Source organism: Gordionus sp. m RMFG-2023, chromosome 1 (genome assembly GCF_954871325.1).
Source record: "Gordionus sp. m RMFG-2023 chromosome 1, tfGorSpeb1-WG-v2, whole genome shotgun sequence".
Classification (NCBI taxonomy): Eukaryota; Metazoa; Nematomorpha; class Gordioida; order Chordodea; family Parachordodidae; genus Gordionus; species Gordionus sp. m RMFG-2023.
The window spans coordinates 27,731,566-27,748,900 of NC_088775.1; the positions used below are offsets into that span (position 1 = coordinate 27,731,566).

Sequence of the window (17,335 nt, forward strand, 5' to 3'; positions counted from 1 at the left end):
TCATTAGCTAAACACGTTAAAAAAAATTCAACTTTATGTATATGAACTTCAATGTTTTAACTTATTTAGGTAGGTATAATTTTATTAAAACATTGTCGCTAGTAATTTATTATTTAAATATTGTAAACCATATTTAAATAGTAATTATAGGTAATATAAAAATTAGTTCATAATTGTAATGTTAAATAAGTATTTAAAATGGTTACAAATTACTAGTAAAATTGCACTTTTACACACATATTTGACAGTTAGAGAATATATTATAGTTAATATTTTAACAAAATTTATAAATCAATGCTCTTGATAATAAATATAGCAACAATTTGCATTCAATTATTTAACGCCATCTATTTATTTTAAATAAAAAATATTATTCATCTCACAATGTATTTAAAAAATATTTTCTGAGTCCTTATCAATATTTTATAGTTTTCTGTAAAATATATAATTCACTATATTGGTAAAAATTATTTGATTGTCATATGATAATTGATAAAATTAGAAATACTGTATATCTACGACATATAATATTCCACTGTTTGCATTGCGCTTTAATTTTTTTATTTAATTTATGATTTAATTAATTTTATCAATAGTTTTATAATTATATTTTACCCTTAGTTTAAAAAAAAAATCCTGCCATGTTATTTTTGTGACACTAGCTATTTTAAAAATATAATACAATGAGCTAATGTAAAATAATTTTAAGTTATATCCATTTTTAAATATTTAATTTGAATAATGAAACAAATATTAAGTTATTTGGGAAATTGTAAAACTTATATTTTTTTTTAATCCGCTTTACAAAAATAAAATAAAAGAAATTTATATTATGTTTAAAAATAATGTTTTGTTTCAAAATGATAAATCAAATATTTTGAGATAGGTCTAAATCGCTAAAAATTGGGATCTTTTTATATCTCCTAGAAAATTTTTAAGCTAAATTTGAAGTATTATTAATAGATTCTAGAAAAGGAAATACTTGTATTTAATTGGGTTTATAAAAAAATTACTAAAAATAGAGCAAATGCTTTTGGGAATAAAATAGGGAATAGATGATATTTTTTCCATAGTTATTTTTTTAAATATTCAATTTAAATACACGTGTTTACTTTTCTAACATAAATTAAGATTAATTTTAAATTTACTTTAATTTTTTTTAGGAGATTTAAGGGGATTCCCAATTTTTAGCAATTTTGTTTTAGCTACTAAGAATGAGAACCAAAATTTTCAATAAATTTACTAACTCCAAAAGTAAGCATTTATAAATTTGATATATTCAATTAAATATTATAATTTTACTTATTTAAAAGCGTAGACTTAGGTATTATATAATACCGTAATCTTATTTTATTAATAACTTTACTTTATATTATTATATTTAACTTTTTTTAATTTAACATATTATTTATACCTGTAAAGTAGAGATATATAGATCATTTTAAAGTCAAATGATAAAATATTTATATAAATATAATATTATAGTATAAGCAAAATCAGCATAAAGGCCTTTTTACTGGCCATGGTTTAGCATATATTAATAATTTCTTAAAGAGAGGTCTATTATTTTACTCATTCATCTTTTGTTGAAATGTCAGAAAAGCAGCAGATTGATAAAAAGGATCTTGAGAGGATTTATAAATATTTGGCTTATAAAACAATTCAAATTATAGTACAATCAAGGCTGGGTGAAAGAATAAATACTTATTCTAAACCCTTTTCAGGTGGTCAAGAATGGGTAATGAAAATAGAAACAATTTTTTTAGGAAAATATATTTTTATAAATGATATTTTTTTGAAAGCTATACTTTCAAATAATACTTAAGGATATAATTATATTTATTCTTATTATTGTTTTTTTAATAGATAAAATAATCTAATCACATTCTAATTGGATTAGTACCAATTATTAACATCTTAAGAATCTACCAATTCGTTAATTATAATATTATAATCATTTCAAAAATTTATAAGAGATGAGATAGGGTTCTTTCCACTTAATTCTAAAAAGATTTTCAGAAATATACCATTTATAACTTATTCTGAACATTTTGCCAATATTTCCCACACTTTTTTTAAAATTTTGATATATTTATATGGAATTATTTTACTTATGAAAAAAATAATTACAAGCTTCTGGTATTGATATAAACATTCTATTCTATTTCTTTTATTGATATTAGATTTTCTTGGTTTATATTGGTACTAATTTAAATTAAAAGAAAATTGGTAATTAAATAACACTTAATTGTATAATTAAATTGAAGAAAAGCATGAAGTATCCCATTTTTGAAAAAGACAAGGCAACCATTCCTCAAAAATTTACTAATATAATTCCTCTTTTTTAAAATGAAGATTCACCCCCCCCCCCCCCCTTCCCCTAACTACCAAGATGTGAAAGATAAAAAGTATTGTACCAAAAACCAATACCAACAAAAAAAACGCATTTATTTTGAAACTTATTTAAAACAAAATATAGCAAAATATAAAAACAATAGAAATATATAACTGTCTCTTTACATGGAAAGATTTGGAAGTTCAATCCTACTTTCTCTCCAAAATTTAGAAAATTCATATCTTGTGCATGGCATCTTCATAGATAATGTTGTTAAATGGCTGGATTTTAAAAATGGCTACACAAGCCTGGATATTTTGCTCATAGATAGTTGAATGGTTTGGATATCTTTTAACAAGTTTGTGTAATTTTTTTTGTCTAAAATATTGGATTAGCCATTTTTAAAAATTGAGCCATTTGACAAAATTATTCATAGAATAATTAGCATTCATATTGTAAGTCATTTAAAGTGAAACTATAATTTGTGCTAATTATATAATGTTTATCTGCTAACTTTGTCAAATAAACTTGATATTTCCTCTTGGTTTTCAGTTTCTATATTCAAATCTAATAACATATTTTTAAAATTTTAAAGATTCCAAATTGGCTCTTTTTTGTACCTATGAGCTCCACTATCTCGAGAATCAGGTGTGATAGCGAGCTAAAATAAACAGCTTTCTTATTTTATTACCCATTTAAATACTTCCAGAAATTTTTAACAATTTTAAAAGGGGTCGGCCGAATCGTGATCTATATGACATGGAATGACCCTTAGTGAAATTATAATATCTATCCAGTTTAGCTAAAGAGGCTAAAACAGCATTAAGAAAAACTATTATAACGCTGAACTTGTTCAAAAATGCTAGTATATGTAGTTGAAATTGAGGGAGTGTTTATACATATGAGGCCTTCTTCATAGCTAAATTAAATGGCTTCAGAAATTACTGATAAATATATGTCATACTATCTCAAAAAATATGGATTTCAACCTGCCTCTTAATTTTGATGAAAATTAATCTCCTAGCTTTTGGGTCATTCCATGTCAAATGAACAAGAAAATTAGGACTTTTGGCCGACCCCTTTCAATTTCGATAAAAAGTTGTAGACTGGTTATATATGTTCACATTAGATCATAAACAAAATTTTAGCACATTAGCAACCATATTAGCTGAGATAATTGGTTAAAGGTCCAAAAAAGTATCTTTTTGCTTTTTACTGATGTTATATACTTAGTTTTTAATTTAAAACTAGGGGTGTACCGATACTTTTTAGAGGCCGATCCGATCAAATATTTCCAATTAGAGGTGGGTGCGGGCCTAATTTTTCATTCACGCCCTCCCGCTTACGGTGGCAATAAAAAAAATATCACGCCCATTCATGCTTATAACTAAAAAAATTTCGACCCGACCCACCCGCTCACGACAAGCAATATTTTGATTCACGCCCGTCACGCCCGAAAATTCACGGTGTTTTAAATTTTTCAAAACTATTGCTATAATTTTACACTTTTTTGAATTCATTCTATTTATTTCTCTAATTTCATAATCCATATTAATAACAAAAAATAAATACAATCTATAAATCATAATTTATTTAGAAAAAGTAGAATGTCCATTTTTTTTATTTCAATTGTTACGCCTTTCCTCTAATAAGAGATTGGCTACAGAAAATAACCTTTCACTAGAAGCCGAACTTGTCGGGGCTGACAAAATTACTCGCTAATTTTCTCAAAAAAGGAAATGAATATTTCTGCTTCCAAAACTTCAAAATGTTGTTGTATTATTTATCTTATATGAATATTTTAAGTTCATCCTCACAGCTTCCATCGTTGATGTTGATCAGAATCATTAGAAATTCTCTAAATTTTTTATTTAGAATATACGGTCTTTTTTGAGTGTAGGATGAATTAGGAAAGTGATAGTTGGTATTGATCATTTAGAATATACGGTTTTTTATGAGTTTAGGATAAGTTAGGAAAGTTATAAATCATAGTTGGCATTGACTTATGCATATCATCTAATTTTATATCATTTAGCATTTTTAAGATTGTTTTATATATATCGTTTTCTTCTTTTATTAAAAACTTATGTCTTTTGAAATTCGGATCTTGAATTAAGCCTACCTTATGTAGTGGCTGCATAATAATCTTCTAAAAGAAATCTTGTTCTGTATTTTAAGTTTTTAATTATTATTGCATCACGTTCAAGAAGTTAACAAAATTTTATTAATTTTTGTTTCCATAGACAAATTTCATTTATTGTGGGACGGGAATCTGCTCTCAGATTATCCGAGCATTCTTATAAATATTGATAAAAATTTATCTAACTCGCGTATGATACTGATATCAATTGTGGCTAATATATTTAATTCTTGCTTGCTAAACAAGTACACCTGTATTTCAAAATATGATTTTAAGAAACTCTGTATCATGATATATACACAGTTCCATCTCGTTATTCACGTTATTACATCTTGTTTAAGGGTGTGGCTTAGTTTGCTATTAGCTGTAGATTGTTCGAAATATTGTACTATTTTTTTACACCATTTATATTTAAGGCTATTTCAGTTAAACAATTGTCAAAAATATAATGCATAATATTATTTAGTATATGGCATATACATGCTAGCGTTTCGTCATCACTGAATGCACTTATAAGATTTGCTCCGTAATCACTCACAACTATACATTTATTTAAGTAATTTTCTACTTCTGTATATTCTCCTAAAATTGAATTGATTACACTTATAATTTTGACCTTTTTTTCATCCATTGCCTTTGTGGCCAAAACAAATGTTTTTAATTAAAATTCTTAATGATAATATGTCCTATAATGGTTAAAAAACTTAGGTTTTTATAGTCATCCATCCAAATATCTGTGATTATCGACAAGTAATTATTATTGATCATGCTTTTTATCTTAAATTTTATTTCATGGGAGAGTTTTCCGGTTCACAACTTTTAATTTTTGTTATCCATATGTAACACCAACATTTATTTCTTGCCTAGCTTGTAAATCTTCACTTTCTGTTGCATTTAAAGATTAAAGATCTTTACAAATAAAATATAACTGACTTTTCTGTAAAAAGTTTAAGCAAAATTTAGCATAAAGTCTCGCGATAAAAAACACCTATACATAAAAAGAAAATAGAACTAACGAAATGATATCGGATGTTGTTAATAAAATGCGGAAGATTTTTACTTTTCATAAATTATTCTTTTTTAAAAAAGAACTAAATTAAATAAGAAAATACATAATATAATTATAAAATTGCAAATTTATAATTATAAAATTACAAATTTATATTTATAAAAAAACAATTTTAAAAATTAAAATTTCCGTGATTCACGGGAAATTTATGTTCACGCCCGATCACGCCCGGGAAAAATTTTGGGAAGGCCCGTCACGCCTTGGAATTTAAAATTTATTTACACTCACGCCGTGACCCACCGTGACACGATGGGTCACGCGTAATTTCACGGCCCGCGCCCACCTCTATTTCCAATATTAAATTGATATTGGCCAATTACCGATCCGATATCATATCTAATTTTGTATTCTGTAAAGATACCAATGGTTTTAATTTTTTATATACTTTTTATTAGTATAACATCTATAATTTAACTAGACCATAACATGTCATTTAAATATATTATAATGATCAGTTATAGTTTATATTCAATTCAATTGTAATTCTAAAAGTATATAAAATATTTTTATTGAAAAATCACTTATTTATATAATAAGTAATAACATTAATAAGTAATAAATATATTATTAAATTTGAAATAAATATTTAAATTAATATTTAAAATTAATATGTCGAAGATTTCTTTTTAGAAATACCAAAATTTCCAATTTATCAGAGGTCAGTCTGCGGTGATCGGGACTATATCACTAGCTTCACTAAATACAGATTCTAAAGAGATTATTGCACACTTTTATAAACAGAATGCAAAAAAATAACAATATGGCAGAATGTTTATTAACTAATTATTACTATTAAAAAAAATTAAACATAAAAATGGATTTCGATTTTATTTATAAAAATAAATGGTTTTTAGATATAACTTTTTTTTAAAATGCTATAATATTTTATTTTTGTTAAAGTCGCCATTTTATATCGGATCAGAAAATTTTATAATATGGCCGATAGCCGATATTTTAAAATGGGTGAAATATCGGCCCGATCCGGTAAAAATATCGGTACATCCCTTAAAACTAAATATGATCAAATATTGAATCTAATCAATAGCTAAGTCAATAATTGATAATTATGGCGAAAACATCAAAATTAATTTTTTTTTAAAAATATGGGTCATCTTATGGTTAGTTGAAAATTTGAAATTAATATTTCGAAATGAATATGATCTCCAATAAAAAAATTTTAAGAAATATTATTTGTTTACTATTTTTTTTATTAATATCTTCAACAATTAGCGTGGCTGGATATTTATTTTAAAAATTATTGATTTTATACTTTAAAAAAAATAGATGGCGCTATATACAATATTTAAAATGATAAAATTTATTTGTTTTATTGTTTAAAAATATTCTCAAGTATAATATATCATAAAATTAGGTTATATAACTTATAAACCTCATTCCCCTGAGATATTCGCAGGATAAAATTTTTAATAATTTTTTTAATATTTAAATGTAAATTAAAAATAATTAAAAAATCCGACTAGCACACGAATAAAAAAGCAGGATTAAAGGAGTGCAGAAAAATTATTAAGGGAAAAATCGAAAATCTTTTTTTATGGAATTGTCATTATCTTAAATTATTAAAAAAATCAGAGATAAACAAAATTGTAGTTTTTTTTCGAAGAACAGAAATTTTTTGCTAAAAATTTATATGATCAAAGTCTTTGAATTTTGAGCAAATGTTTAACACTAAAACAAATAATCAAATACGCCAGATGTTTTTATCTTTTATTATATAAAAAATAAACTGATTATTAATAAAATTAATAAGCGAAATAAATCATGAAAACACAAACAATAAATCGCAATTGCTAAAAATACAAATTGATTTCTTTAATATTTTTTCACAAATTGTAAAAATAATTGATTCATCTTTAACATTTTTCTAATTTAAAAAATACTAATTTTTTATATTCTTACTTGTCTTTAAAAATAAATAAAATTTTCTAAATGAAACCTTTAAAAGATAAGCCAAAGTGTTGCAATCCACTGAATAAACTAAAACATAACAATTTTAAAAAGAATTTACGTTCTGTACTACCTTGGATGCTTAATATAAATAGTGATTTATATCTTCAACAAAAGATATCTAATTCGTGCCGCTACCAGTTAAGTAAAATTTGTCCACACATTCCCAAAGAATTTATATCCCCAATAACCTATAATCAGGATGCCTTTGAATCGATTAATGAAACATTACACAATATTGAAAATCACCAATTAAAAGAAAACGTTTAATAGAGAAAAAATATCCTAAAAATAAAATTCAAAAGATTGAAAAAGCAATAAAGAGTAAGGTTTTATATCTGATTCCGAGAATGATAGTCCAATGAAAGAGGAAATTCTTATTATATTAAAAGATAACTTTGATAAATTATCAAAAAATCAACAATATCAAATTCTTACAATTTTGCCTCAAAGATGGAGTGTAAATAAAATTCAAGAGGAATTCTACGTAACATCATACATGGCAAGAAAATTTAAAATGGTGGTAAAAGAAAGTGGAATTCTTTCATTCCTAAAACATAAGGCAGGAAACTAAACGAAAAAACATTTAAACTCGTCAAGGATTTTATAGTTCTGATGAAATAAGCCGACTCATGCCTTGAATAAAAGATTGTATATCTGTTAAAAGCGAGAAAGAACCAGTCCAAAAAAGACTAATATAAATAATCTTAAAGAAATATTCAAGATGTTTAAGGAAGAATATCCAAATATATCAATTAGATTCTCTCAATTTGTCGAACTTAGGCCAAAAAACTGTATTTTAGTTGGAGCTAGTGGCACACACGCTGTTTGTATCTGCGCCATTCATCAGAATGTGAAATTAATGACAAATGTAATAGCTGAAATCACAGCAGGAGATTACTGTATAAACTCTTATAACTATCTTTTGGCGCAAATTATTTGTAAGCCCTCTCAGCCAAATGTTATTTAACAAATTGTGATCAATGCCCTGGTATAGAATCTCTTAAGGGCCAATTATACCAATTGTTTTAGAGAAATCATATAGAATATGTCACGTTTAAACAATGGATCACGGTGGATAGAGCAAATCTTGAAACTATTAAAAGTCCTTTAGATGATTTCATCGATTATCTATTAGAAAAAGTTCAAATTTTACTGCGTCACTTGTTTATAGCTAAACAACAAACTTTATTTTTGAAGAATTCTAAAGAAAATTTAAAAGATGGGGAATTTTTAACAATTCTATTACTCTGAAAATTATTCCTTTATTTTACAAGATGAAGTTCAGGGATTTCATTGGAACAACGTGCAGGCCACTATACACCCATCTAGCATATTATGAATCTGGAGAAGATTTAAAAAATATAAATTTTAATACTAGTGGATTTCACCTTTATCAAAAATTTTTTATTAATTTCTTAACAGACAAATTTAATTCTAAACCAGAAAAAAAAAATTTTTCAGATGGAGCCGCGTCTCAATACAACGCAAAAATTTTGTGAACATATGCCTTGATACATACGATTTTAATATTCCTGCCGGCATTTCTTCGTCACTGCTCACGGCAAATATGCATGTGACGGTATCGGAGGAAATGTCAAAAGATTAGTTGCCAGAGCTAGTCTTCAAAGACCAAATGAAAATCAAATCCTAACCTTAGAATTATATAATTATGCTAAAGAAAATATTAATAGAATTCAATTTGAATATATATCCAATCTAGAATATATCGAAATTAGCCCTTCGTAAAAGATTTAATTCTGCACTGCCCATACATGGGACCCAAAAAATTCACGGGGTTATTCCCATTGATCAAAATAAGACTAAAAACAAAAATATAATATAAATAAATGAGAAAATTATATTTTAAAATATTAATGGATGATGACAAATGGTGGTAGGATTTGATACAAATGATACAAATGAAGAAGTAAAAATCCTATTTTTACCTTCAGCCTCATTCAAATTTCCTCTGATAGATGATATTTTAGTGTTGCCCAAATCTAATATTTTCTCGCTAGTCAATCCTTCAACTCCCACCGGTCGAACATATATATTATCTCCTGAGGAAATCTCACAAGCTAGCCAGGCTTTGTATTCCTTTAGATGAAGTAAGATTTAATTAGTTTATAAATTATCTTAATTAGGCAAAATTTGTGAAGATTTTTAAAATTTCATGATCTGAATTACATATAAATATATATAATGCACATTGTAATCGATTTAGTATAGTATAATATATATACATTAAAATATTTTTGATCAATAAAAAAAAATGAATTTTACCATATTAAAACTATAAAATATAGCGTTATCTATTTTTTAAAGTATAAAAATCGCAATATTTTTTAAAATAAACATCCAGCCATGCTAATTGTTGAAGAAATTATTAAAAAATAGCAAACGGATAATATTTCTAAAAAAAATTAAAAATTGGAGATCATATTCATTTCGAAATATTAACTTCAAATTTTCAACTGACCATAAGTTGCCCCTATTTAAAAAAAATTAATTTTGATGTTTTCGCTATAATTATCTATTGATATTAAATTCAATATTTGATCATAAGCCAAAAAAGACGTTTTTTGGACCGTTAACCCCGATTATCTCCGCTAATATAGTTGCTAATGCGCTAAAATTTTGTTTATGATCTAATAGGAACATTTATAATCAGCCTACAATTTTTTTTATCGAAAGGGGTCGGCCTAAAAGTGATTAATTTGACATGGAATGACCCTATTATACTTTTGGAGATATAAAAGGTCACAGCTTGAAAAATTACCTTTGTTACGAGTGTCGAATTAAAATAATGATTGATTTACGCAATTATATATAAAAAATCTAACATAATAAAGCTTATAATTTTTATTTCTAGAAAATAAAATTAAAAAAATATTCTTAATTTAAAATCCTTATAAAAAAATTGGACATTAACCATTGGGCTTCGTACCGGCTGCAATATAGTTTTTTCCTTCGCCTGCTCCTTTTGTAATACACAAGTCGAAAATAAATGGTCATCACTCGCTTTACTGGGAATTTTCTAAAGGTCGCCATCCTAGGCACAGTGCCATAAACAATATTATCGCTAAAGCCCTTAAAAGAGCCAATATCCCATTATAGTATTAAATTCTTTGGACGGCGAGTCCAGATTAGTTGACTGTTACTTGTGGAGAAAGGTCCCATTTGTTTGTGATTATACCTGAATACGAAATCAAATACTCATGAAAATCCATTTCTCAAGCTGAAAACAGCAAAAGGAATAAATATTAATTTCTAAACAATGTTCACTTCATTCCTGCCGTCACATCAACGCTTCAATTTAGTACATGAGGCTTTGGTCTTTTTTAAATCGATAGGGAAAAAGCTTTCATGCAATTATATATAGTTTATTATGTAAATTTTTTAAATAAATAAATGAATTTAGGAAAATAATTCCTCGGAAAAAAAACTCGAAAAAAAAATTCCCCGAAAAATAATTCTCCGTAAAAAAAATTCACTTGGAAAATAATTCCCCTTTTTTTTGATCCTATTAAATATTTAATTATTTTTAGAAAATTAACAAAATAGGAAAAAAATCCCCGGAAAAACATTTAAAATTTTTGAGAAAATCAACAAAACAAAATTAAAAAAATTCTTGTAACGAAATTATGAAAAATAACTAGTGATTAATATTAAACCTAACCAAATTTTTAAATTATTATTAATTAACCCTAACTAATATAATGTATAATGTATGGCCTTATCCCGAACCCAGGTTTGGTGAAAATTAAACAAAACAATATTTATAAAATAAACAAATTGGATACCTAGTCTCTGTGATATTAAGCAAAATATTATTACAAGCTAAGTAATGATAATGGCCAGCTAGATTTTTTATTTTGGCCCGGATTTATAAATTCATATCATTTTTGACCCGGATTTGCACTACTTTAATTAAATCAAAATGTTTTTTAAATTCAAATTCTCTCGAAGATTTGAGGTGTTAAATAATAAAATGAAAATAAATCTAGTTCACCTTTACACATTTTCATCAACTTTTAGATATTTATTAAAATCAAATTTTTATTTTTACACAAATTATTAATCATTTTCATGAAGTTTTTAGAAATATATTAAAAATTTAAATCAGGGCTAAGAGTCCTTTCACAATTGCCTTCAAAAATAGTAGGCTACTTTTTCAATTGGTATAATTTTGTTATGCAATATATGAAGTCTTTTTCTATAAAATATAATTTGTCATTAGTTGGCAATTTATTAACTCTTAAATAGCGCCCTTTTTTGTTTTTAATGCGAATGATGGGCTATTAAATGATATAATTAAATATATATATTCTGTGGCGAAATAGGAAATTTGCAATTCAACCTGGTCTCAATTATTTTACTGAAGTATTTAATGCCTATTATAAGAATTTAACTGGCTGAATACAAAATCAATATAAAACTTGCTAAATTATACTTTTTACTGCCCAATTTAAATTAAATACTGTCATAAGTAATGGAAAATGCTGACCATTTTAAGAACATCTATTTAAGAGGTAATTATCAGCACTTGATTTGATATATTTCAAATCTTATAATTATTATTTTGCTTATGAATTTTTAAAAAAAATTTACAGAAAAGAAATAATAATATTTTTATTTTATTAAAATGATATATGAAACAATGTTTTCACTTTTTTTTCAATTTTAAATTGTATAACCTCTTCCATAAGTTTCATCTATTTATATAAAAATCTATCATGTTTTCTTTTCAAAATATCACAAATTTATACTTTTTATGCTATTTACTAAATTATAAAGTATCAAAGCTACCAACCGATTTATCAATTCTCATATTTTATTACCCTATATCGCTTAGAATTAAAACAGAAATAATGCTCAAAAAAAATCATCAAACGTCGAGAATAACTCAACTTTCAGAAAATACTGAATATAATTTTTGAAATATTTTCGTTATTTTAGCGGCGGGGTTATTTTTGATAATTTTACTAAAAATTATTCAGAGAATTTTTTTCCTGTTTTTTTATTCCTGGGATTTATCTTCCACTATATTTAACTTAAAATCAAAAAAATGGGTAATTTATTATCGGGGAATAATTTTCTATGGAAGATTTTTTCCGGTAATTATTTTTCTAGGATTTTTTTCCCGGGGAATTATCCTTTGGGAGATATTTTTTGGGAAATTTTTTTCCAGGGGATATTTTCCGGGGAATTTTTTTTCTTGGGGAATGGGGAATTATTTTTCGCTTACCAATAAATATAAGTCTATTTCATTATATTTTTGGTATAACTGCTCAAAAGTCTATAATTACGCTCAGACCCCCCAGAGGTACATCACTAATCCCCCCTCCCGTGAAAACCCAAAATGATTATCGTGTTACTTCCTATGAATTCACCTGGCCCTTTGGAATCGCTTGGGTTACAGGGGGCCAATTACCCCAAGTCTTCTTTTTTTAACCTTGTGCCCAACTTTAAAAAAAATTTAATTCAAAAACTTGTAAAAATTTATAAAAATAACACGTAATAAGCTTTTATTAACGTAAAATTTTTAAAAATTTTGAAGCAAATTTTGGACACAATCTACCTAATCTTTTATAATATTTTAATGAGATAATTATTAGTAGAGAACTGCAAAGTAATTTTTTCGCAACCCGAGCCCGACCCGAGCCCGAATTTAAAATTTTTTTTTGTCCGAGCCCGACCCGAGCCCGAGCACACATTTTTTAATCCAACCCGACCCGAGCCCGACCCGAATAAAATTTTGCAATTTAAGTTTTAATATTATAATAACCAAAAAAAAATTTATGTGTATTTATTCAGTTCAGCCACCTTAAATAAAAGTTTATTTGACGGCCATAATCTATTCAAGATATATATTAAGTTGCATTTTTAAAATTTGTAAAAAATATTATAAAACGATTAATATACAAGCGAATTTAAAAATTATAACGATTATATAATAAGCATCATTTATGCGAATATAGATATGATGTAAAAGTTAATAAATATATAAAAAATATAATGAACATATTATATTATATATTGACCTCATCAATATCATTATCAAAATTATCACAAAGTGAATAATTATGATATATAAATAAAGAGGCGTCCAGTTTATCTGGCTTTAAACGAGTCCTTCTCTCCTCAAAGGCCCTACCAGCAGCTGAAAACGCCCTTTCACTGCTAGCCGACGAAGCAGGGATAGCCAGGAATTTAAGAGCTAAAATACTTAAATTTGGAAACTCATAATGGTTTGTTTTCCACCATTTTAAAATATTATCGTCATCAACACATAATTTCGGATCTAGATATTTTTTTAGCTCGTCAACTTCGGCGCTAGCATCAGAATACGCATTGTCAGCCTCCCATAGAGAGAAGTCCAAAAACGTATCTACCGCCTCTGTAGTTTCTTAAGAAAAAAATATTCAATAATAATATTAAGATATATATTTACATTATTATTTTTTAATAATTTTACATATTTGATGATTAATATTTTTTTTGATATATGATATTTTTTTATAAAATTTATGTAATCATCATTATTCAACATTAATTTAATAAAATTTGAATTTTTTGAATTTTATTTAGTGATAATAAAATAATTAAAGGAAGTACTGAAAAAGAAAATTTTATTTCAGTAATTTTAAGAAAATTTGTCTAACTTTTTTTTGGAAGTAAATATTAATCTAAGATTTTGTATTTATTATCTCCAATATTTTTTAAATATATACTCAAAATTTTAGATCTCAATTTTTAATATGTTTTGAGATATATCTAATCAAAATTTGGGGTAAAATAGACCCCACCTTTGTAGTTAAGGGAGTTTTTTCTACCTTTGTAGTGTAGGGTTAAAACAAATGTTAAAAAAGACAATGTATAGGCTAGTTAAATAATAAATAAAACTTACATAAAATATGTCTTATCTTGTAATTTACGAGAAACACAATTTAGTAATAAAATAGTTTGGTATCCGGTTGTTAGGTTTATAAAATAATAATTAATAATGACATGACATGTTAATATGATTGACATTTTAATCCTAAAATGTGATAAATATTAAATAATATGATTTTATAATTAATATTATAAATTATACTAACTATTTAAGATATTAATATTATTATATATATTTTCGGGCCGGGCCGGGCCGGGCCGGGCCGGGTCGGGTCGGGCTACGGACAGCCCGTGCAGTTCTCTAATTATTAGTAATGTTATTAAAAACCTCGATTTAAGGAATTTTTTATATAGCGACAAATATATACGAAACAAATATTACCTGACCCTCGAGATTTCTCAACTAATTAACTAATTATACATTTTAAGTTTTACTAATATTTAATAGAAAATATTTTTTAACGATTAAGAAAATAAAATTATAATAAATTATTTTGAATTACAATCTGAAAAAATTAATTTATTATATTTGGTGTTGGTTATTCTTTAGTCCTTTTGATAAAAGGATTTGAATAATCAGCATTATACCAATGCCCGTAGCTACCACAGATTTAATGATTTAGGGAGGAGTCTTTGAGCGGTTCTTGATAGAACTTTATCGGGTTCGAGCAACCTTTGTAGCAACATATCTCTAATGTTGACATTTGAAAGAAAAAAAAAATATTTTTAGATATTGCTTCGGAATCGGAGTAAGTTTAAGTGAGTTACGAAAATAAAATTATTGATTATAATAGTGTCATTTAGGGATCAATGATGTATTATATACTACTAGATTAGCCATTCTGTTATTAAAAAAGGGCCCATAGCGTCTTTTTTATGGTCTGCTGTCGATTAAATGGCCATTATTGTGCTTATTTATAATGATAAATAAGACAATTCACCTACATGCACTCCTATCCATGTACACTTTTAATGAATGAATCACCAATCTAGTATATATACATCATGGATTGGTATATGGATAGGGAATCAGGATTATAAATCTCTCAATTTTAAATCATTTACCGATAACGAATTTTAAATTTGAAAAAAATCTTATAATTTCCTACAATTTTGCCAAGGACTTTTTTTCCAAGTAGTTTAAAAGGTCGTGACATAATTGTCGAAAATCTGCGGTGTGGCGACTTTGTGCATACCTAGAATACATTTGCGATAAAATCAAATATTTATGGAATTTTAAAATCGCGTCCTCAGTTCTATGGATTTCATATCCCAATACAATTATTATACAGTAGTAAGTTGTTTAACACTTGGGGTTGGAGCTCGAGAGAAAAAAAACAATTTTTGCGATTTTTTTAAAAAAAATGATACATTTTCTATTCGTTAGAAATATATTAATTTTAATTAAAAATATTGTAAAAATTTTATTTTCGAATATTTAATTATTATTTTTGATCCATGCCGTGCCCTATCTTATTTAGAATGAATAATCTGAGTTTTTTTTATTCAAACTAATTATTCTTTCTTATTATTTATTCTCTTCCCTTATAGTTCAATATTTCTATCCTTAACCTGCCCGATGTGAACGAACAAATCAAACGTAACTTATTGATAGATAGTTCACCTCATTGCTGGGAAAAGCACAAAGAAAACGAAAGAGTTTCTATGTCCACGTGTCATGCGTCAACATTTGACAGTATAAGTACAACCCTCACAGACCCCACCGATGTTCATTCGTCTTCCACGGCCCATTATCCCCGAGAGGTGTGTTTAGAGATCAGCCTCAAGACCGTTGACTGTGAGGCCATGGTCTTAGAACTTTGGAATCTTACCCTAGATTTGGGACCTATGTTCGCTCAAGTCCCTACCCCTAACACCCCAACCACGCCTATTCACACTTCTCAATCTATGGGAGGCGTCCGCGTCCTTTACGACCGGATGGGATCAACACTTAAATCGCTTATAACTCTGACACGCGTGCTCCCGGCTTACCGCGTCTCTCGTCACCAATGCTCGCCCGACTCGAGTTTCGCCATATGTTACCGCTTCATCCCCGTTACCAGTGCTTCCCCGCAGACTTCTCATAATCTCTCTCCCTCTCATCCTTTGGGTGATTCACTTTTAAGCCCTCCTCCATTGGTAGCTTTGTCCGATCCCCTGGAACTCTCCCTAGGTTCCGCCCGGGCTTCGATCCAGGTGGGTTATTTATTTAATAAATTATAAAAGATATTTAAAAAATAGTTTTGATTTGGTTAATTTTTTTTATCCATTTATCGTGGGCGAGTCTAAATAACCCATATTTTGATTTTAAAAATGGAATCTGAACCCTGACATTTCTTTCCGGAAAGAAACAATATTAAACCAATGGGTTATCGGATTAATGGTCTACGAAAAATTTATTTTTTAGGCCGGCTAGGTTAGCCCAGTTTGGATCTTTATAAATTATCATTCGAAACTAATTTCTTCGATAGAAGTTGAGAACATGAGAAGCTAATGAATTCTTAAATGACCTGTCATATCAATTTTCATCTTAGTTTTATTACATCGGGAATATAGATGGAAAAACAACTATTTAAGCCACCAATTAGTTTAACTAAAATGACGAGCTTGTTAGCTATAGAGATCTGCATTGCCCGGTACCCGCCCGGCCTTTTCTGAATTTTTTTTATTTGGGCCGGGCATATCTATCCTTTGAATAGAATATTTTTATTATTGTTTACATATTTATGTCTGTCCTTCAAATGAAATATTTGTATTTTCTTTATATGGTCGAAAAGCCAGGGCCAGGTAAAGCTAGAAAAAATTAATTTGGAGTGAGGTCGTGAAAAGAATATAACGGACTGGCGTGATAAAAATTATAAGTATACTTAAATAAGGACAATGCATTTACATAATATTGAGTTTTTTTGCTAATATTTCTGTTCAT

The 17,335-nt window shown here is 26.9% G+C and overlaps 1 protein-coding gene across 2 annotated transcripts in view; it reads left to right on the plus strand.

Moving 5' to 3' along the window:
- Positions 1–1,576: 1,576 nt before the first annotated feature.
- The window catches only part of LOC135922419 (uncharacterized), a 47,598-nt gene continuing 31,839 nt past the window's right edge, over positions 1,577–17,335 (plus strand). For both annotated transcript variants that reach the window (XR_010570886.1, XM_065456801.1), the window contains exons 1-2: positions 1,577–1,738; positions 15,961–16,605. Coding sequence is in view for 1 of the 2 variants with exons in the window: in XM_065456801.1 (XP_065312873.1) it covers positions 1,592–1,738; positions 15,961–16,605 (792 nt within the window). In the remaining variant the exon portion in view is untranslated. The remainder of the gene's footprint in view (positions 1,739–15,960; positions 16,606–17,335) is intronic.